Here is a 25,212-nt window from a genome sequence, read left to right on the forward strand (position 1 = left end):
TGTTCATAACTACTAGTCTTGTTTATTTCGATATAATGTTAGATCTTTAGGTTTTATGTCTGTCTTTGAATTTTGACTTTTAAAGTGATTTTATTCATTTTTAGTTTAGTCGAACTGATGATGGAGCTGGACTCCGAAACGTTTTCAATATCGATATGGTGAATTTTCTTGGCGTTTTCTTTGCTTTTAAATTCCTTGTGAACTTACGATATAAGCAGACTAATGATATAAGTGCTAATGGAATTATCTAATAATCACGGTGAGAGCCCGGTAGAACTTCTGTAATATGATGATATTGATCTTTGTGATACTTCCACTGAGTTTTAAAATGACTCGACTGCCAAGTTCTCTCCGATTGCTCAACGGTAGAGGGTTGGCTTTGCGCTAGGTAGATCGGAGTTAAAATCGTGGGCAGGAACTTTCTTCAAGTTGATTTCTCAGAAGGTATGTGTCTGGGACTGGGCTAATTTGTTCCTGCTACATGTCTGACATTGTTACTTGTCCTGCCATGGTGTATGCGCATACTTAGTCCTCGGAATGTATGATTGTATGAATCAATATCAATAAATGTTAATGCATTGGATTTAAAACTGAAAGGAAATTTTTTATCGACTTCATTTTAAAGCTGGCTATCGGTGGTCTTCGATGCGCCACCGTTGACAGTGGGCAGTTATTAGTGGAAGATGAGATTTTCGGGCAGGGTCGCCATCGACAGGTTATAGGTGAAAAAAGGTTGGACCATCAATGCGCCATCGGTTCTCCACCTATAATTTCAGCCTAGAGCCACCGATAATCTTCGATGTTCCACCAATAATTTTTATTTGGGTATATGCGGTCCACTTGGCAGATGTAATAGAAATGCGATTCGTTTTGTATTGGTAATGTCTATCTAATTGACTAGGAAATATTTTATCTTTCAAACACTGGGGCAAGACAAAAAAAAAACTAGGGACCACTGCTGCTTAAATGACTATCAATGGAAGTACAAGATTCACATTAAATCTCCGCTGGTGATGATATGTGAATGGATTTGATCTCTGTATACGGTTAATTATTGATGAGTACATCATGATCTTGTGGTGTCGAACTGTAGTAACGAACTATGGTAATGGTATAACTATATGCAACTGTTCAGACAATTTCAATTTGAACTTTATTCTGGAAGTGGATCAGATAATTTACTGCCGAAATAAAGATTTATTGAAAGCATCCAAATAAATTCATGTGTACGGATGGAATTGGTTTAGCGCACAATTGCTAGTTGAAATTGTAAAATTATTTATTAAAAGTCTTTATTCTATGCAACTACAAGGCCAACGTTATAAAGAGAAGTTCGTTCAGTTTCACTTCATGTCCGAATTTTGGACGATATTACATTCCATGGGCAGTCGTAATACGTCAAATAAATACAAATGTGAGTCAAGAAAGGCTAATTTCAAAGTTACACATATGCTCCGTACCTGGGAAAGCAATGTTCATGTCATTTGAATAGCAAAGCGATAAAATATGCAATATGTCATCTATTACGTCATACAACGACCTGATATCATGCAAATTGCGTCATAAATGGCTGCTCAAACATAGCAACCTAGCTGTGACGGGAACGAAGCGCGTCGACGACCTCATAATCCATGCACCCGACGCGCTCCGGCATGACAAGAAGCTTGTAATTCCTACTGATGGTTATACGGCCACTTTTGTTCCGGCGTCAGAACAGGCGCGTTTGCTGTGACGTAATCGGCTCTATTACACATTTTTCATCTCAACTCCCTGTCATGAAAAAATTATTGGCACACTTCATATACTATTTTATCTTATATTGAGTTATGAATAAAAAAAACGATAAACACAATACTTGACTCTCTACCGCCAAAATTGTCATATGAATTTTGTGGATTTAGATTGTCGTGAACGCTCGATTTGTATCTCTGAAGCACGTTGCAATGCCTAAATTTCTATAAAATATTTTTGGAGAACGTGTCAAATTTCTATTTATTTGAATATTTTCAAATTCCAGTAGGTACGACATTATTTTCTGGCACAAGCGTTTCAGGGTACCAGAAAATATTCACTACCTATAGACGACAGAACGCGAGGAAGCTTCTTCAAAATGCATGTTGTTTTTGCTCGAATCAACTACAAGTTGATGGCTTAGAGGGAAGTTAAAACGAGTTTGTCTTCTGCAAGCAGATTGTAAAAGCGTAACGTATGCTCGAGTTATGCAATGCAGTCACGGGGGAAATGTGGTAGCAATGATATACCAGTTTTATATTTTCTAACTATCTGCTCACGAACTATTAAGCATAAGAGTCCAATGAAAACAGCCGGAGGGATTTGATAGTTACTCCAATAATGTTTTCTTGAATTAAAAGCAGTTGATAACACTTGCCGCGAAATAAACATCCTGATTTTTTAAAGTTTTAGTGTTCACAAGCAAAGCCCAATGCTGCCTTCTTTTGAACATTCAAAGAACTCAACATTTTCCAGAAAACTGTCACATTTTCTTGTCCAAATTTTAGAATTCAATTTACAGCATAAAAGAAGCAAAGAATGCGCATTCATTGAGCTTCAGTCTCTGTAGAATAATAGGGCCAGTTTGAATTGGTAATGTAATCTTCTCAGCCACAAGAAAGAATTTTACATAAAGTCATTAAAGTTTGAATTGCGAAAAATTTAAATACAGTGCAATACCAAGCTTGCTTTGGTTAGTTCTGGTCAAGATGACTTAAGAACACTTTAATCTAAAACAGACAATAATACGTACAAAAGCTCATAACCTTTTTGTTTTAAAAATCGGTCAATTATTTATTTTCACTACACGTTATGAAAGCAAAGACATGAATATCAAGGTTTTGTCTTGTCCAAAATATTCATTCTTAGTTGTCCCCACAGACAATAGACGCTTCAAAAGGCATTTACTACTTAATGAATTAAATTTGAATTTTTAAATGTTTTCAGCTTGCTAGAAAAATGCCATGTATTTATTCTAATGAATATAACTAGCAAGTCTCACCTGCCGTGACACGAGCTCGTGCAGCTGCCCGCGCGACACCCACGCCGAGCAGATCATGTGTTGCACGGCGAGCAGAACACCGCCGACAGTAGCCTCGAGTAGACGTAGAGGTAGGAATGTGTAGGTCACGTAGATGAAGAATATTACGGCCCATAACCCTGATGATGCTGTCTGGTGTTCAGGAAACAGCATAACTAGGAGATCTAAACCAAAAAACGAAGCCAGGACAATATATGAAAATACGTACAAAGCGACTTCGTTCTGCACCCATGATCGGATAAGTAGAACTTCTAGGACGCCATAAAGAATGAGAAGGCTGCCGAGGAAGGCAACCGTAGTATAAGAAATGGAGTCACTAGCTAGGTACACCGACACTCCGATGATCGAACTTATGACTATGATGAGAAGTGCCAGAAGAACCGTCAGGTTCGACTGGTTCATGCGAAGAAAGTATCTTTGATAAAGCACTTCCACATGAATGTTCTTAAACTGAGACGATTTGAATATCCGGAGACACAGCGTGGGCACGTCCCACCAGCCACGTCGCTCGTGTACGAGGCTCTCTTCGTCATCTTCGAATCGGGACTTGGCTTCTTTAGGACTACGAGGCGAAGACGAGGTGCCGACGAGCCCGGACTTGTGGTAGTGCTCGATGACCTCCCAGTTAGACTTTTTGGGCGGCAGTGTGGCCTCGGCGACTGACGATGAGGGCTCTGCCGACGACGAGCCGTTGGCCTTCGAGTGACGAAGCGACGAGCTGCGAGGGCCAGACTCTCCCGCTTCCTGGGGGAAACAAAAAGCAATTGCTCAACATTTTCTTCAGGACTAAAAACTCGCATATTCCACACAGAAAATATGCGACAATTGTTTTTCGTTCAATTATTTGAAAAATATCCGTCAGGAAAAAACTGAATTGAAGGTACAAGACTACCTAAAACATTCAAAAGACAATGAAATTTATATCAAGCTGAAACTGAACAAAAGTAGTGGGATGTCATTTAATGAATTTGAAAAGTTAAATAAAATATTTCTTGAATTCATCTGTCAAAATTGACAATAAGAAAGCAGAATTGCCAACTCACTATTTTATGAGAACACGATCCACTACAAAATTAAGACAAATATACATTTAAAAGTAAGCTTGGTACGTGCTACGGTGGACGTCTTCTTCAACAACAAAAAATTAAAAACCGAATTTAACGCAAGAAAAAAACAATGAAGTAATGTTTAATATGCAGAACAGCACACACATTGCCTGAAATCAAGTAAAACCTAAGGATGGCGCAGAACATTTCGTCGCAGCGCAAGCGGCCAAAGCTCGCGACCCCTCGAGTCGCTGCAAGCAAACGGAACGGCCGCCGCATTTGGCAATGAGCCAAATTTTGTCTTTCATCTTCGTCGTAACTTGATGCCTGGGCTTAGCATGAACACAAAGATTTGTCGATAGAACAATGCCTGTATATTAGAATATTAAATGTTATAAAAATATATTGAAACAGTCTAGAAATTAAATAATGTATCTTGTTGAGAACTCGTAAGAGGGAGCAATATTATTGATGTAACGCAGCACTACTTAAGTTATAGAACTCATTTTCCAGTTAGTAATTAGGAAATTCGTATGATTTAAATAGTGATATGAGGACGGTGTTCAAGATAACAAACGAACCAAATGATCGAATGTCATTGATTTTTGTTGTGAATTCTTCGAATAATCTAAAAATGCTTAGTAATAGCAATGACTATATCAAGTGAAAAATTGTTTGAATTCATAATGATAGTAAGTTGACTATCATTCAACCCTAACCATTTACAGATTACCGCTAATAATTAAATAACACCACCTACTTGAGAATCAACCGAGGATCCAAAAAATTTAAATGAAAATTAGAGTTTGATCAGATATCAGTAGCATTATCATGTAATTATCAAACAAAAAACTAGAGCTTTACATTTCTAGCATTTAGAAACTCCACACAAATCATCAATTGTTTGTCATCTGTCATCTTTTAGCCGGCGGTACCGCTGCTCTAGATTCTGCCAATTTCTTTTAATAATTGGAAGAAGAACTGAACCATAATTCATTATTTAGGACAGTTTACGTGCAGCATAGTCTCTGCCAGTCGTCATTGAATTAGAACTATCCGTGTGCCTATATACTATATGTATCTCCAGCCGAAGCAGTAACGTAACTTCCAAACAGTTCAATTAGTATCTACCTCTGTCAGGTTAGGCAAGCATGCCTTTCAATATCAAATAATATGTAAATTGTGATGGGAGCTATCAAGGTGCACACTCTTAATCAATATTTGTTTAAAAGTATTACCAGAAAATTCCGTGTTTAATCAGTACCAGTCGGTTCTAGTTAAGCTGCTCAGAGCAGGCATGATTATAATTGGATAAAGCTGGATAGCTGTATCATCCAGCCCCTAATTTTGAACTGTATCATGGGTTTCCACAACAGTTTTAAACCATTATTCTATACAATGGTGATTTAGCATCGTTTAATCAAGCAGAATTCGTTAAGAAGCATTAATTTTTAAGTAATTACACCAATTTCGTTACCGCTATGGTAGCCTAATAATCTCGGTAGCTATATATGGTAGCAAGACCACTTATCGACAGCAATAAAGCTCAAGTGATGGCGCCGTACGAACTCACATCGCAGAAGTTTCATGACGCCTGTGTGTGCAAAGTATAAAAGGGAAAATCTCCAAAGCAAGGAACGTCAGACGAACTGCAATCAGTTTTCTCTCCCAGTTGGTGATGTCAGAGTGAGCAAGCCAAGTCAGAACCACTCCAGAAACTAGAGTCCTTTCAGTTTGGAGCACGCAGGAATTATCTCAATTGGATCACAGGGGTTTCAGTGTGTCCATTAAAAAACAATCAAGCAATCGCGTTTACGGGTAGCCGTTTCAAGGGAATATCCGGCCCGATAGCGGTTACTTGGCGAAAAATTCACAACTTCAACCGAACTTGGCTCGCAAATGTTGAATATTTGGAGCAGAAGTTTGATAGATTGAGAACGGCAATCAACTGTTCGTAAAATTTCAGTTCGCAACAAAGTGTGTTATGTCGGAGCACCGAAAGTTTTATAGCTGCGTCGGTATGCGTGGAAATGATCTCGAGTTCCGTGGCCAAGAGGGTCTCTAAAGCGACGATATATACCGAAAGTTACTTGATTATCTTCAATGCATCACTCACTGAATCATCGAAAGGAATTATTTTTAATAATAAATATAAGTAGATTTTATATACTTATATTGTACTGCTTGTAATACATTACTTTGCCAGAGAAGCACAAATATCAAATTTGTTATGTTCATGTTTATTTGTTAAGATATCTTATCATGAAAGGTGAAGTATATTCCGAACTTGTTACCCATTTGCCACTGTTTGCATGCGAACAAACTGGTTTATGTCACCATCACCTTGGTTAGAATTTCCAAGATATTAAATTTGGAATCGAGCTGTCGTGTAAACCTATGAAATTGCTCCGCTATAAATAAACTATAAGAGGGACATATAGAGAGAGCACCCGTATCCCGATTGCATGCTGGTTATGTTCTAAAGTTTTATCACTCTCGCAGACGTGTAACGTGTCCAGAGTGCACATACCCACTTCAATCGAGTACCGTTAACAGAATATTGCAAATTTCATAGCAGGCTAGCAGTATTCAGTTTCTAGAACAGAAGATTGCGATGAGAATGACAGTCCGAGATCTGTTGAGTTCAGGCAATATCTTCGGGGAGTTGATTGAAATCACCTGGAGGAATTCACACATGTAGGCGAACCTGTATATGATAAGAACCATGTTTCTAAAATACAGAAATGAAAGTATATGAAATTACAGGAGGAAATTTTAAGAAAATTAAAATGAATTTATCTTAACTCAAGTTGATTATTAATTTAGGAAGCAATATAGTTATAAGGTCAGAACAAGATACGTAATAACGATTTGGTTTGACATTTTTGTAAAAGGCTGCAGAAATTCAGAAAAATCTGATCAAATCATGTAATAATTTCAATCAAAATTCGAAAAAAATTGCTAGCTTAGGCAATGTTATATTTCGTTAATGTAGCTAATGAGTGCCAGGAGCCGAAAGACTCATTAAGTTGAATGTAGTTTAAATCTGAAATATGAAGTAATCCTGCTTTGTTCAAGTTGGACAAGCAAATAAAAATTAGGATAAGAGATAAAGCGCATTGAAAAGTAGTGCCTCTAGTGATCAAACCTCAAACAATTCAAAGGTTCGACCAACGTGCAAAGATAAAATTCGTCATACACACGTCAAGCAAGTTTTTAATTAATCTGATGTAAGCAGTTCATGCATAATCGGGAAAGTTTTCCATTACATAGACGAACTTCTTAACTACGGTAGTTACTGTAACTAAAGTGACATCATTACAGCCTTTTGAGTGGCTTAGCGAACGCTCACGATAAAAATATTATTGAAAATCCTCGGTGCGAAGAATACCAGAAAAAGCTGCCAGTCAAGGATAATAATTTAGTAATTATTTAATAACGCTTGTCATCCCTCTTATTTTGAGTTTAAGAACTTCCAGTCAACAGAATGAATACAAATGTAATAGGTACGTTAATTGTCGAGACACAGGGGGAACACACTTTTTGAACTAATCTGCGGGAAATTCACAAAAAATTATATGCATAAAAACTTTTTATTTAGTTCTCTCCAGTTATTCAAAGTTATAAATTTTTTACCTAAACCTTATCATTAAAACCCGATGTTTTTTAATTGTTTTAAAGCCCGGATTAACAGTCTGAATCCCATCCCAAATGCGCCTACGCATCAAAATTGATCTGTGTTTATTCTGCGACCAGCAGGCCTGAGCTGAACATTATTCCAGGAGCTCGCATGATGTGAAGCGCGTCTGTGAGCAGTGAGCGAATTCCAGCATTCCAGGCACAAAGGGAATACAGAGCATCTTGGGAGCATTCATGAGCGCATATAACTAGAACCAAGTCTAACGTAACCCACGCTTGAATAATCAACAACCACACGCTCACCATCAATCGTGTGGTTGATAGGTGCATATTATTAACCACAAACTCGCCATCACAAGGGCACCACGACACCCTCACCACCACACGCTCACCACCACACGCTCACCACCACACGCTCACCACCACACCCTCACCACCACACGCTCACCACCACACGCTCACCACCACACGCTCACCACCACACGCTCACCACCACACGCTCACCACCACACGCTCACCACCACACGCTCACCACCACACGCTCACCACCACACGCTCACCACCACACGCTCACCACCACACGCTCACCACCACACGCTCACCACCACACGCTCACCACCACACGCTCACCACCACACGCTCACCACCACACGCTCACCACCACACGCTCACCACCACACGCTCACCACCACACGCTCACCACCACACGCTCACCACCACACGCTCACCACCACACGCTCACCACCACACGCTCACCACCACACGCTCACCACCACACGCTCACCACCACACGCTCACCACCACACGCTCACCACCACACGCTCACCACCACACGCTCACCACCACACGCTCACCACCACACGCTCACCACCACACGCTCACCACCACACGCTCACCACCACACGCTCACCACCACACGCTCACCACCACACGCTCACCACCACACGCTCACCACCACACGCTCACCACCACACGCTCACCACCACACGCTCACCACCACACGCTCACCACCACACGCTCACCACCACACGCTCACCACCACACGCTCACCACCNTTAATGTAAGGAATCCTACCTACATAATAACTTAATGCTGTCTCTTATACACATCTAGATGTGTATAAGAGACATATAATATACTTATACTTTATTACAATCATTTCATTCATGAATTTATTTCCAGTTGTCTGCGAAAAAAACTTTATTTTCTGTAGCCGCTCCAGCTTAGCTATCTGAAAGCAGTGTCCAAACTGATTAATTATAAGATATGAAGAAGAAAACGTTTATTTGAAACACAAGGGTAAGAGTATAACCAGGATAATATCCTGATTAAGAGAAAAGTTGGTGAAATTTTCATTAATAGACAAGTGCATTAGAGATGTTCAAATATGGAACAGAGAAAGACGGAAGGGACGATGGAATTATAATGTCTCGAAATAATATCAAGTTCCATTAGATAATACGAATACTATTAAAGTGCTACGAATATTAAAGAAAACATACCCGATTTCCTCTTTGGCTACAGCTGTTGAGAAGTTCTAAGGAATTACACAGATCTCTCGTGTAATTCAACACCTCTACAGATGGCATTTAAATTTATCAATGTTATTTTTAATGGAGAATAAGTTAATTCTAGCAATGTTTATATTTTCGGAAACTCAATGTTTCTCGAGAACCAGTAATAACTTCGGGCAATCATGCACGTTTTCGACTTTGCATGACGACATATATAAACAAATTTAACCTAAATGCAAAACATAAAATCGAAATATGAAATTAGAACTTAGATATTATCTGTACCTCAATAATTTTACCTTTCAAACATAAATTAAACGCATATTTGTTTGAAGACACAAATTCTGTTCGACCGTGAAAAAACACATAGAATCCTAATTTATGATACGGTCAGACATACGCAACAAATGACATAATTTTTCTCCTTAACTATACAAGCAATCAAAGCAAGAAATAGCGTTAAATAACAGTAGCATGTAATAGTCATTAAATATGAGTTAATTTCTTGTAGGAAGCAAGATCTCGACATTGATCTATGTAATGAGACGCTCTAATGTGTTCGATAGACTCCTGTTTTCGCGATCGCAACCTAGTCATATTACTCGAAATTCACAAAACTATTTTTCCGGTGAACAAATTTGATCTTTGACATGATGAGGACCGATTTGTTCGATAAACTTGAGCAAGACTGCACGACTCGGATTGTAATCGCTATGAGATTGCGACACCCAAGCCTGAGTTTCTTGTTTCAAATGATTGAAGACACGACAGATCGAAAATTGTCTCAGAGAGGCTGGAAAAATACTGCACCAGAAAATGCTTTTTTAACATGATTCAATGAAAGTCCATTCTTCAACACACAAGATCAATAGTGTTGCTCACCAATTGTAAATACAACTACCGAAAGCTGAACGGAAATTCACACTTGTTAATATCGTTACAGACCTTACTTCCCAAATAAAAATTAGGGGTGGCGCATAACACAGGTGGCGTTGGTAGATTATGTAAGTGGCGCAACGGTTGGCGGCTACAACTGCCAAAAAACGATGGTAAAACACAAATAAATCTAAAAATTAGCAAGTATAGGTGGCAGTCATCGAGGCAAAGTACGATTTCGGCTGAGCTCGTAGAGCTCGAGCTTCGGCTCTCTTGCCCTTTTTTAGATATAGTCGTCCAAGCTAAGAATAATTCATTCGTAACCAAAGTATACCGGAAACCCACAGATGCCGGGAGAGGCCTTAACGCCGCCAGCGAATGCCCAGAGCGCTACAAAAGAAGCGCAACAAGTGCTCTCATCCAACGAGCACTCAAAACCTGCTCCTCTGAAAATGATTTGAATATTCAGCTGAAAAATTGCAAAAGAACCTTAGTCAATAATGGATTTGCAAATAGAACAATTGACAAGGAAATTTCAAAGCTTCGATCGAAATTTATCAGTAAAATTCAGTTGAAAATTCAGCTCTTCATTGAACAGCTGAAAATAGCATGCGTTAGTTAGCGATGGTAATTATACATGCATAAACGAAGGACATGCGAATGCACGATACAATAAGAGAGTCGTGGATACGATGATAATTACACGTGTAAATATACAGCGCAGTATCCAGTTGTATTGGGTTCACGAGTGCAATTAAACATGAACAGATTCCAAGGACTGGCGTTCGTTCGCTTGCAGTTCGTGACCCGTTGTCACGACCAGTTGCAGGCATTGCATGTTGTGTGGGGTATTAAATAATATATCATTAAGCATACAATTCACAGCACATTAGGCTTATTTATGCAGTGAGAAATTTTATAATTAAATTTTAATGCACATTTTCCAAAATGTTGTGAAAAATGTAAACAGTTAGGAAACGTACGCATAGTCAAGAATCTCATTGAGCATCTGATGCCCTGAAAATGCGCTAAAATAAGCCAGTATAAAAGAGCATCGCTTATGTCATCTTGCACACATCATTTTTCCGCCCTGCGTAAAAAATATAATTTAACCCTCACGCCCATTGAACCACTTATTCGAAAGACACTTGCGAAGTCAATTCCGTAATATTGTAAAGTCAAGTAAGTAGTTTGAATTCTTGGACATTACTTATCACCAAGTTATTTGGGGCAGTGGGCACGCTTTGAACAGAAGGCTGTTGCAACCCTGTCTACCCTGAACGTGATCATACGGCCGTCGTTATGTCTGCTCGTAATATCTACTTAACCGTCTACACTGTTAGAAAAAACGGTGAAAAAACGGTCCCACCGGCGTTCTAGTGGCCGGTCGCCCCATGAAAATAAACTGTTTCGCCGTTTTCATCAGATGTTTTACGGATTTTTGGTGTTAAATTAAAATAAAAACTGCAACTCGGTGTTTCTTTTCACGTGCCGACCGGCCACTGAAACGCCGGTAATACCGTTAACGGTAATTTTTCTAACAGTGTACCGCCTTGTGTCACTCTACGGGAACATAACTTTCAACTTAAATTATACCTAAACTATGGAGTGTAGCAACCTGAGGACGTTTGTACGTAACAGAGAGCATTTCAAAGTTGTCGTACGTGGCGGCAACCATCAGGTCAAGTCATTTATGCGCTCACTTGAACGTATCATTTTTTGGGAAGTAGGCTTGTGACAATATTGCTCCGGTGACTCATGTCAGGCGGTAGAAGGTTGATACTTAAAAGACATCTTGAAGTATTTTATAATAGATTTTAGTATTATTCCACAATTATTAACTTATATCTAGCAAGATGAGTGATCAAAAATAATTAAACTTGAAAGTATGGAGTCAATACATTAAAAACCACATCGTAAAATTTGATAACATCACTGATTTCATTCTGGCGACACTTAATTGCATATTGAACGTGAATGAGATACGCTGAAGAATCGAGACGGTGGCTAGTCTTTAATTTAGTGGCTAAAACACGACTCGGTTTTCGGCTGTCTTTGATAAAGGATTCGACGTCATCAACGAATTAATTTCTCTTCCATTTGTATCCAACGAAGCTCCTGCGTCGAAATTAGTAGAATGCTTATCTAATTATTAGAACTCATAAAAATCGTTCATCTCCTTGCCAATCAAATTAATGGTAAAAAATATAGTTCAATTTTTCCGTTCTCTCACTCACAAAAAATGTTCATTTTGACCTAAAAATAAAGCCCCAAAAAAATTTGAAGAGATATTTCAATATTTACATGGATGCACAAAAACTTCATATTTTTAGGACAATATTTGATTTTTATATCGAATGATGCAGGAGTGTAAATCTTTACTTATTTACAGGAAATAACAGTTGAATTACATATTTTCTGCTGGCAATGCTTAGTTATTTTCTCCTAAACTGTTTATTTAACCAGAAATTATACCGTTGCGTGGTGCAGTACAGACCTCCTGAAGACCGCAGGTGAGGTTAGGTTGCTTTGCTTCTACCTTGCTCATAATTTGTATAACACGAACAAATGAAGTAATAGCGTATCCCGTGATTCATTTAACCTGATTTTCGATTTGCCAGTTCAAACTAAAAATATTGTTCGATATATTGAAAAAACTTATAAGAATATTGCGAATAAAACAAATTCTCTGGTCTTCAATGAAACCTGCTTGAAAGAAGAAATTCTGCCAACCTATACTAATTCACATTACAGTATACATCGGTATCATTCCTACGGTATCTGTATCATTCCTACGCAAAAGGTAATAGATGGGCTTGAGAAAAATATTGACACGAAGTATAAGGAAGGTATTTCAAGCCGAAAATTTCAAAATCATCGAGCAAATATCCTTAATTCATGCAAGAATATTATTTACAAAAATATTACTAATCGAACCTCTGTCAAAAATAGTGTAATGTTCACATTTAGGAACTTCGATACTTGTCAAGCATTTTCTCGTAGCCACAACTCTGAGCTGAACCATGCATAGCTCGTTATGGATAAACGAAGTTTCTTTCAGCGGCTGTTTACTCCGAAAATAGCAGCATGTTCTAAGAAAATGGTTGATGAAACCATCAAATCATCACGATGCATTAACATTAAGCATTAACTTCCGTCAGTTGATGAAATTCAAACATGAAATATTTTGATCACAAGTCTCTTAAAATGACTCGTATGCTAAGTCTTCTGCGACGGCTCAACGGTAGAGGCTAGGCTTCGCGCGAGAGTTCGGAGTTCGAATCCTGCAGGCAGGGACTTTTATTCAAGTTGATTTCTCACGACGTATGTATCTGGTACTGTGATAATTGTACCTGCTACATATCTTACATTGTTACTTGTATGAAGCTATGCTATGGCGGACACTGCTATGGCGGATGTGCACACGTAGTCCAAAGAATATGTGATCGTATAAGCAATATCAGTAAAGGAAAATGCATCGGAGGAAAATGCATAGCAAAAGGAAATTTTTTAAATAAAAATGCATCCGATTTGTGTCTAAAGGTTTTCATTTTGAAGGTGGCCATCGGTGGCTCATTGATGCGCCACCGGTGCCAATGGGTATCTATTGGTGGAAGAAGATTTTTTCCGGTAGAGGCTAGAGGGCCAAGGGCAAGTTATAGGTGGAATATAGGCCGAACACGCCATCGATGCAGCATCGGTGCAACACCTGTAATTTCCTCCTATAACCACCAACAAGCATCAATGCTCCTCCTATAATTTTTATTTGGGTTCGGTCTCCCGTTGTGGTCCCTTTGTCAACTGACTTCTCTCGTTTCCCTTTGTCAACTGACTTTTTACTGCTCTCGTTTCCAAAAGACTAATGTACAAGTTGTAGAACTGACGGTTGATACATCCGTGTGGACGGTTGATTAGTTTGTTATTTCATTGAATTAGAAAACAGATAAATTTTCATGTAGACCTATCAATTCTACGAATTTAGATGCTTAAAAAATAAGCGCTTCTGGTAAAGCAAACGTGACCTGCACCTTAAATTTTGGTGGAACATTTTTGGGCCAGAGTCAAGTAATCCAGTTCATGACCAAACAATTAATTTGGTAAAATTTTCATGAACATTCATATTAACGTAAAAATTACACACAATTTGAGTGTGTAGCTTCGATTCTAAGTTTAACGGTCGATTCGTTTTATAAGTTTAACGGTTTGACAACATTCAACTGAATGAAATAAAATAATTTAGCCAAGCAGTTCAATTATTTATAGCGAGATTTCCAGTTTCGAGTCTACAAAGATGGGGTATTACGATGAAGAATTATTTAGAATTTATATAACTAATATAAGTATCATATATTGTTAGTTTTTTCGACGTTACGTCCTCAAATAAAGTCATGGAGTTGATTCACGTCCTTAAATAAATTCTATAAGTCACGTCATTAAATAAAGACGGCGGGTTTTGTCACGTATTTCAATAGATCGACGAGTTGAGTCACGTCCTTAAACAAGTTGGCGAGTTGAATCATGACCTTAAATGAAGTCCATGAATTAAGTCAGGTCCATAAAATAATCTGAAAGTGCGTCACGTCCTTAAATAAAGTCAACAACTCAGGTCAAGAAGGTCAAGGCGATAAGCCACATGGTCAGATCTAATCAGTCAGGTTACGCTATACGCACTTAAGTCTTGTCTTTAAATAAAGTCAATCATTTTCGCGACTCCAGTCGATAATGTAGCCAAGTCACTATAGCATTAAAAGTACCAGAAAATCAGTCAAGTCGCTCTCTAGAAGCCAGATCAGTCAAATTATCAATAAGACGAACAAATATAGGGCATTCAGATGACTCAAGTTATCAATTGAGACCAACAAATTTTAACTTATAATCAAGTCTCTAACATTCTCTAACCAACAGGTGCACAAAACTTCGAACATGCAGCAGCCAAATGCTCATTATATAAGGCTGCACCTGCGCGCACATATATCAGCTCCGGCACACCTGCAGTCACTTCATCAATCCAAATGGTAGGTGCGAAATCAAAGGCCAAAATGCTGGTCAACCAGCAATTAATTGCGAGGGATTATTCCAGCCTGAAACTATCTGGACAAATTAAATAAATTACACGAAAAAAGGCAGTTAGTTTAGAGGCCAAAATGTTTACTTGCGCTTCAGCTATTTAGCTATCTTGCACCGAAAGTCAAGATGAACATCACCAAAGTGATGGAAGGTCTCAGTTATCGAAACTTTCATATATCAAAAATGTTCCATCAACCGCATGAGGCAGAAGGTCTCAATTGTCCAGCCCGCTGAAGCTGGCTCGAAAGAAGCAGCGTTAGCATCTCAAAGAGACGAAGTGACAAGGAGGGACAGTTGAAAAGCAGCAGAAACGAAGACACTCGAACAAGAGGTCGCTTACACGGGACGTCGGCCGCCCACGCGAGAGAGACAGAAGGGAAATGTAAGGAATCCTACCTGCATAATAACTTAATATAAGGAATCCTACCTACATAATAACTTAATGTTAGGAATCCTACCTACATAATAACTTAACCCCACAACTGAGACCCGCAGTCAGACACCGCGAGCTCAGCGGTGAGGCGCTCAGGAACAATCCCCCTAGGAGCGCGAAATCCCATAGGACTTCTGACGAGCACAGACACGCGTCAGAAGCCCCCCTCCCTCCCCCCTGAGGGGGAAAAAGGCAGATAACGTATACGAGTTTATCACATTGTTTAAAGTAATTAATTCATATATTGAATAAAACTGCAATGCAACGATAGTTTTAACATGCTGACGACTAACTAAAATGAATTTGAAACGAAAAATCAATCTGAAAAAGCAAGAAAAATGCCGTAGACTATGTAATGCTCTTTATTATATGCATCAACAGAAATGTTTTGCAAATAAAATATACATTTTTTATCCAACCAAAATATGGTATCATATAGGAAATACATTGCCTACTAAACCATGCACTTTTTTGCAACATGATGCTATTTAACACGTGGTGCAACCAAAATATGGTGCCACCAAATTTTATTAACTGATTATAATGGTGCACACCATATTAAAATACAAATAAAAACTCCGGAAATTACGAAAAATGTTCCGTTTCCATATAGAGCTCACTAAACAAAATTAATTTCTTATAATTTATTTACTGAGCTTGTCTCCCGTCTTGTGTTAAAGGACCGTGGCAGGCAAACGCTCGCTGGCTGGCCGAGGACAGCTTTGTTTTAGGACGAAATCTTTGCCAAGCGCTTAGCTTTTATTTGGCTAATTTTGAGTTAGTGCACAAGTTGCGTCAAAGAATATTTCAAGCACTAATGTTTGAAAATTATATGCTCACTCTCTTAATTATTTGTGGCTTGTAGCTAGGTTTTGTACCTCTTTGGCTTTTTGGCTCTGTTGTGCCCTAGACCAGAAAAATTTCCAGCAAAAGACTTGTTAATTAGACACACCAAGTCTGTATAAATTTTAGACTACATGGCTGCTGAACATAATTTATCAACATTTATCAGAGCTCATGCAACTGAGACCAATCAACCGATAATTATTATAAGATTTCCAATTGAAATATAGTGCGTTTTTGCTTGACACTTTTATTCCATATGATTTGCAACCGATTCTCAGTATTTGCCTGCTAAGAAAATATGAACTGCATAATTCAGGTGAGAACTTCAACATATATATGGACCCTGGCTGCTTGTGGTGTAGTATTACTTAACTAAGTTAATTAATTAATTTAATTCATACATGTTAGAAGAGTGCGAGTTATGCAATTATATTTTATCAGCGACTCGTTCTCTTTATATTCGGACATTTTTGTATTTAGGTCACCATGTCTCCATCATAATAATGTCAGCGAACGTCTTACCGCAACAGCAACTTCTACCATTCGTAAAGTCCGCTATGACTTAGTAAATCTAATTTCTTCCGGTTTGCGCTGATGTATCATAGAAACTTTTGTAGGCATTAAACTGTTAGAACGAATAAACTATTAAGGAATCAAACAAACGTTGGTATCCACTTAACAGGTACGTCCATTGAACTGTTGTGTCCACTAAAATGTGTTAACTATAATAGGTTCCTTAAATATGGTTTACGCTTAAATAAATAGTACTCAAAAACACTGCACGCACAAAAACATGGAACCAATTTGACTAAGAATTATTCACACTACAATAAGATGACCACTTTAATAAGATGCCCACAACAGCACGTACCAAGATATGGTATCCACATGAGTATGGTTGTCGCTTAGATCTGGCACTGAGTTAATTATGCCCTGAACAAATTTTCCAGATAAGATAGCAAGCTCCCCCAACGGGCGGAGGCTCGTGCAAGAAACGAGATTTCATTTCCTCTCGTGATGAAGAAAGTCGAGCCACGCGACACCTCATAGCAGGTTGCTGTGATGACGGTCGCTCTGAAGACCCGGCGCCGAATTAACAAAACTTCGCGTACACGTACAACTCCAAGACTTAGTACACGTAGCGGCTAAAATACACGTAACGGACAATTTCTCATTCATGATTTCGTGGTTTAGCTTTAAAAACCGTCAGTGATTGGCTGAAGGAGTTACCAACTCGTAAGGTTTTCTGATAGTATGTTTCCCGGCGGCTATTGAATTAAATATCATCCCGACTTTAGAGTAGCGTGGGCCTAGCAATAATTCTCGATGTGTCTTTATTGTTAACGTAATAAATAACACTTGTCAAGACTTTGATTAGAGAATTCACAGCAATCCAGTTGGTTCTACTGGAATACCCGTTAATCGAATGGATAAAATCTCGATTTCTTTTGAGTTTCAATTGAGAAACATGGTAATGAAGAATAAGTTAGGCAAATTCTGAATTAACCAGAATTCATCAATTTAAATTAAGAAGCATCAAGAATAAAAAACATCAACGTCATATGAGAAAATATTTTGAAATTGAGCCCTTATTGACATCGGAAAAATTTTGCATGAGCTGAACTCAATGAGGACCGAGCTTCATCGTAATGAGATCATCGTGTCAAATTTACCAGGAAAAAATATCATTAATTTGGAATTGGTTCATTTTCACTCGCAACGTGAGCTCTGCGAATGAACATATGTCAATAAAGAGGGAATATACGTACATAATATATGTATCATAAAAGTTAAATAAACCAACATAATTTTAGATATACAAAATTATATATTTCTACTAAACTATAAAGCATCGAGAACCGTAGGACTCGCTTTAGTTGTCACTTTGTTCACAAAAATCTCTGGAGTTTAAAAACAATCGTAGTTCTCTTTACAGTTCAATTATACGACAAAAGTCATCAAACGTCAGAAAATCACAAAATACGTCAGCAGGCACAGAGCAGAGTAAAGACGAATTCCAAGTAAATATTTTCCAGAATCTCATATCGAGTACATTTTAAATAAAGCAATCATAATGACACAGTAATTTTGAAAGTGAAAGTACCTCCGACAAGCTTTAGATAACCAAAGCTGAACACATCACTTCACTCGATTATGACATTTGAGCTTCAGTGATGAAAATAACTGGGCGAAAAAAAAAATGCAATCTAAAAGAATTTATGTAACGACCAAGAATTTGGTGGAGATTGAAAATTAATTGAATGAAGGATGGCTTTCAGCTATTCTCGAAAATCAAATGATAATTACGGTATTGATTTAATCTAGAGTGCGTCGACAGAATACAATACGTCAGAAATCAAGTGGAATGTGTCGTTCATGACTTCTGAAGCTGCTCCATTAAATTCTTTCAAGTCAATTTCTCTAAAAGGACTTCGCCTACGTGGCTCCGGTGATAGATTCATCGTGGATCTGATGATCAGAGTCTTTCAAAAATTACCAACTTGACATTTGATTGCACTGCGATTCATTGACTTGCATTTTCTTAACTATTCAAAACCTAATATACACACGAGTCATTTACAAATATTGCCCTTGGATCACGCATCAACGAGCTACAGAGACAGAAATAATCATTTTTACCGATTTACCTATTTAAAATAGTGCAAGTTAAACGAACAACCAGAATGCAATTACGACTTGACAGCATTAAATATTATCTTCTTCAAGATACTTGTACGATTGCAGTACTTACTTTATTCAACAAAAGTAATGAGTTATCAATAAGTATCCAAAGAAACACAGTAAACATCAGAACTTGGGCACAAAAAACTTTGTCGTTAATTTCTGTATCAATTATTTGTCTTAGATTTAGCAGGAGATAGAATAAATTAATGTTAACGCTTTATAGAAATGTAGATTTCCCCTAAAATCGAACGGCAATTCATTTGCAAATCTAGTGACGAATGATAATAAAATGTCGAATATTGAGCCATCAGATGAAAATTTGAAATTCCGGGCTAGAATTATTATTATTATGCATGACTAATTCCTTGAAAATTCGTCTACCTGAAAAATTTTCCTGCGTTCAGGTCCTAATGAATTGACTATCCATCAGACTTTTATACGATGTCTTTGCCTGTTGAATTTAAGGCGTTCACCGTTGAATAGGCGCCAGCATATTTAAGTTAAATTTAGGCTGCTTAGAATGATTAAAACGAATTCCTAATCAACCGTCCATCAATTAACCTAATCAACTAAAGAAAAACCCGAAAGTTTTCCTATCCTCGTCCGCGTTGGAGCCAGTGCAGAAATTTTCCCGTCGCTTGGCAGAGCTGAAGCCATGAACGACCAGCCAGACTGTCTCTTCAGACCCCAGGAAATGGCTTCCGTCATACCACAACCGAGGTATGATCAATCAATAAAATATTTAATCATTAAAACATATTTGAAATTCTTGCGATTTACAACACCTGGAAAAATAAAAATTACTAGATCATACTTAAGAGCGAAAAACTTTCTTACGTAGTGAGAAAGTGTTTACGGACAATATAGCACTGCACTGATGCGAGCTTATGCCGGGTCAAACTGGGTCACATTGACCCACATAGGTGGAAAAGTGAATAGCTAATAATAAATAACAAGTCTCACGATTTTAATAAGTCTCTTTAATATCACGATTAATAATAAGTCTCTGAGTGTACGGTCAGCACAGCACACACGCGTCAAGTACACACCCTGCTGTTTAATTCAAGTTTAAATATACTATTAAATTTTTGAGGCCAGTAAATCAACAAACGAGCGCTGAACAAAAATTTACTGGATATTTAAGCACCTCTTTCCTATTTTGAAAATATTTGTCACAAATTAATTAATATAAATGATTTACAAAAAGTAACTTCATTACTCATCGTACTTTCAAATAGAAAAATATCAGTGATTTAATTTTAATGAGTACGGTCATTTATCATCAGCTGCTAAATATCTAAAAATTACCATGGTTGTCAATCGGAGTCAGTCGAATGAAAGATCATTACTTATTATACACCTGAAATCCAGAGTGACAGTAATTGAAGCTTTGATTTAGTAGCATTCAGGATATGTTTCATGTACATGTTGATGGTTACAAATCAAGCGAACTGATTATTTTTATATTATATTCATATGCACAAACTCGAAAATGTGCAGAATTTACGTGAAATTGTAAGACTGTGTATTTTTGTAAGACTGACTGTGCAGCACAAGAAATTCTTTGCCAATGCTAGACAATGGGGCATGGTTAATTTAAAAAATTACCTAGTTAAAGAAACAATAAATTTTCCTATTCAAGTATCAAGATAATTAAAATACCTAATTCTGCATTTTTGGAAGCAAGATCGTCATCAATTAGGTAAATACCTACGCATTATTTTTAAGTTCTAAGAAAGTTTTTAGAGCAAACATTTGATCGTGGCGCCAGAGCGGCTGGAACTCCTCGCAACAACAAATCCGAATTGATAGGAAACCTGATGAGTTATGACAGCCAATATCATCAATAATGACCTGAGTTTCTGTGGCCCATAATATCGAGCGCTTGGATAACAATCGTACATTCCTCTGCCGCCTTCACATCGCTCATAGGACCGTTAATTTAGATTTACCTTCTCCATCGAACATAAAGCTAAATAGAAAGTAAAGAGGCCCATTTCGCAATGCCTTGAGCACTCGAGTGACAAAAACAATGAAAAAAGCTGGGGGAATCAGTCAGGCAATATTTAGGCTGATGTTCAATGTGGAAATAATTTAGAGTCTTTAAGAAACATCATTTGTAGCGTCATTTTTGTCATGAGCCCACTGCAACGTTATTCATCTCAGTACAGTGAAGTTTCCAAGATTCATACTGGATGATACAATATATATTGTATTGTATAAAGCAATATTATTCAAATAATGCATATTTTGAACAGAAATATGACAAAGCATGCATTCGCTCAGTATATGGATCCAGACGCTAACCCTCACGCCCATTGAACCACTTATTCGAAAGTAGCTCCTGTATCGAAATTAGTAGAATATTCATTTAATTAGTAGAACTCATAAAAATTGATTATCTTCGTGCCAATCAAATTAATGGTAAAAAATAAAATTCAACTTTCGCACTCTCACCCCCTAAAAATCTTCCTCTGGACCTAAAAAAAGCCAAAAATAAATAAATGAGATATTTCAATATTTACGGGTTGCATAAGAACGTTATTTACCTGTTTATAATGCCCTGTTGAATCTTTTTTCGACAATATTTGATTTTTATGTTGAATGATGCAGAAGTATAAATCTTAACTTATTTCCAGGAACTAACAGTTGAATTACATACTCTTTGCCGGCAATGCTTCGTTAAAGTTCATTTCCTGTTAGACTATTTATTTGACCAGAAATTATACGTTCGTTGTGTGGTGCAGTACCCTCCAGAAGACCGCAGGTGAGGTTAGGTTGCTTTGCTTCTACCTTGCTCATAATTTGTATAACACGAACAAATGAAGTAATAGCGTATCCCGTGATTCATGTAAGAGTACAGTATATCATTTAGATATATTGTAAAATATCATATTAACAACTGATTTTGAAAAAAAATAAGTGACTATAGATGCCTTTGGGTCACTTTGAACATTTATTAACTGATTTTATTTTACTCGCTCACAAGTGACTAAAGATAGCTGCATAATACAGAACTCAATTCTATCTTCTAGTGCCATCACACACACTCACGGCACTTGGCTGATTGTCGGCACATCTGAAAGTATTATAGTATCCAAGCTACCATCAAATCGACAGGTTCTGAGCAGCTTATTTTATCTACACACACTAGACAAGAGAACTGTTCAAGAAAATGCGGCCTCTACTGCTCAAGTTTTGATAAATTTTTGAGCAAAAGCATTTGTATAAACTCAACATTCATTGTGTAACCAGTAAATGGAGTCAGATTATATAATTTTTTATTTATTCACTCTGCTTATGTAGTTGAACAAATCTGGACCGCGAGACCTGCAGAAATCCAAACTTTTTGGTCGGCACCCTAGCGTACAACTTTCATGATTTGAATGTCAATTATCACCAATTTATATATATTTTTTCGTGGATAGGCTAAATATTCTACAAGTCTACTAGATAACATTTACTGGTTGAAATCACAACTAAATTTCCTAAATGTAGAATGAAATTTCAGCGCAACATATAAAAAGTGAATCTCGCAACTTAACAGAAAAATCATATCATATAACAGTTATGGACATGAGAAGCATCTTTAGGCAGGTTAAGTCGGAAAATTACGTTGAATAATTCTTTAAGCCTTCATTGAACTAAGACAACATAGAAAATTGTCAAAAATCTTGTCAGAATTTCATAAAGTGGATTACGAGAAACTAGATATTAACAACAAACCAATTCTTAAGTACAATTTGAAGTGCACTATTTCAACACATTTTCACACGACATCCTATTAAATTATCAATGGACATGTTAATGGCTTGTTTGCAATGTATAACATCACCTCAGTAATTAGTATATTTGTTGAATGAGTTGCCTGGGCAGTAAATGCATCACAGATAATTGGTGAATAAATATTCATAAACTAAAATACATGTATTGATAATTTCTTATATTTTTATCTGATACCATCACAAAATAAAAACAAGTTTTTTTTTACCTATTCTGAAATAAAGGGATCAAAAATCGCAAGTACTTCTTATCTACCCATCCAAAAAGAAGGAAAGGTCGGATCGATTAATTGGCATATACGAGCAATACGCCGGCTACAACATTTTTCTACAAGTCCAAATAAATAACTGGATATTTTCCCAAATAGTATAACTTGAAAGAATCTAAGTCATTTATTCACATGTCCGATTGAGATTGTTAGGCCTTACAGGAATGTTTCGAAAGCCTAGCTGCTATGCCACGGCTTCATTAAATTGGGATTGACGAAGGCGATGTGGCTGTATAGGGAGTTCTTTACTCGTTGAGCAAATGAGCTACGCACGAATATAAAGAAAGTATTAATGGCAGACTTCATCTTTAACTGAAATGTTGGGCGCTGGAATACTTGATGCAGATATTGTTTAGGATATATAGGAGCTCCTACAAAACATCGCGCAGCAAAGGTCACAATACGTTATTGCACTAATACATGCCTTAATGTTTCTTTTCACAATCGATCCGAACCGTATCGTCAAGCATTTCTCTTAAAATATATCTTTTGTTGCATATTATATTTCGTAAAACAATTGGTAAATATATATATTGGTTTATGCTACCGTATACGGCCAGATTTATTGCATCTGTTCTCGTAATTAATAAAAGATTTTGTCCGAATGGGCAGTCAAGACTTGGCTTTACCACGAGATTTTCTGAGCTTTGCCGTTGTAAACAATAAACACAAAAGTTTGTAAATAAAGTTTAAGGCTTCAGGGTATACCAACGGGTGCAGGCACAGGAGTGATTCAGAGAACACGTGTAGAAAGTCGTGTAGTGTATATAAGTCGTGTAGTGAAGTTTGTAGAGCGTATATAATTTGAACAGACTTCACCTAATTGTGCCAAAGACAATTAACTTTCGTAAGCCTCTCTAACCCATGCCTTAATATTTGCATACAAAAATAAGAAATACAATGACAAAGAAAAGGCTCAGCTAAGAAAAGACTCACGTACATGCCTAATATCTGTATTTGTAACAATTAAAATCCATAATATATTTATATATAGACAGAAAGTAAATATTGAGTTCAACAACTTAAAATTTTGGGATATCATGATTGGAAACAAAAAATGTCGGTGCAAAAAAAGAGCTCACAGCGTCCCTCGGTTTGTGATGGGGGTTATGTTATCATATCCTTCAATCACCAAACATCAGCCTATCATTCCATACATAGTAGCATTCTTCCCTACCATGCACAAAATAAATAAAAAATGACCGCTTCGGTGGGCATTGCTGAAACAACTAAGTTTAAGCCCATTCTACGGTTCTTTTAAGCCCGGAAAATGCAATGTCTCTTCAATTAATATCAGAACCTAGGTATTGAAGATGACATTTTTCCATAAATTTGCACGTTTTGTTTTGCATTTCATGAAATTTTCAGTGTGTCACAACGGCAGAATATGAATCCATCAATTGCGATTGGCTCTTTCAATTCCCATTATTCTGTAAAGGCTTCAAAGTAATATATTTTATAATTGGCCATGCTTACTTGCACTGGTCTCCAATTTTTCGCAAATTTAAAAGTAAGCCTGCCATGGAGTTAATCAATTTTGAGTTATCAATGATTTTTGAAATGTCGATGCAAGGCAATGAGGTTAAGGCACCCCTCTCTAGGTGCGCTAGCCACCTCCCGTCTCTATATAGGCAACTCATAAACAACATTTCAGCAGGCCGCGGCATCAAGCTGCGAGAACAGTTTGTTACTACATTTACATAAAACGGTCAGCAAGTTGCGTTCATTGAGTAAACTGCCACCAAACTGAAATTTCAAGACCACCTTCTCAGAGGTTCATTCACTGGTTTCACTTATGTAACGTTACTTTTAACTAACAAACCAGTCCTAAATTCATCAGTATTCGAATCGTTCCTATAACTGAATAGAAAATGCACCGAAACACGAAAACCTAATATTAATATTGAATTCAATAGCACTTGTTGAGGAAAAATACCAATATTTTAATGAAAAAATTTCTTACACCCATTGTTGGACAAAGTCAAGTATATTAACAATTCGCA

The 25,212-nt window shown here is 37.3% G+C and overlaps 1 protein-coding gene across 1 annotated transcript in view; it reads right to left on the minus strand.

Annotated features, from left to right (window-relative positions):
* LOC108682585 (adenylate cyclase type 6) overlaps positions 1 to 25,212 on the minus strand; it is an 89,100-nt gene that overhangs the window by 17,478 nt on the left and 46,410 nt on the right. The window contains exon 2 of the mRNA XM_018171779.2: positions 3,014 to 3,796. Within this exon, the coding sequence (XP_018027268.1) occupies positions 3,014 to 3,796 (783 nt within the window). The remainder of the gene's footprint in view (positions 1 to 3,013; positions 3,797 to 25,212) is intronic.

The sequence above is a fragment of the Hyalella azteca genome, unplaced genomic scaffold, assembly GCF_000764305.2.
Source record: "Hyalella azteca isolate HAZT.00-mixed unplaced genomic scaffold, Hazt_2.0.2 contig14624, whole genome shotgun sequence".
NCBI classification, from domain to species: Eukaryota; Metazoa; Arthropoda; class Malacostraca; order Amphipoda; family Hyalellidae; genus Hyalella; species Hyalella azteca.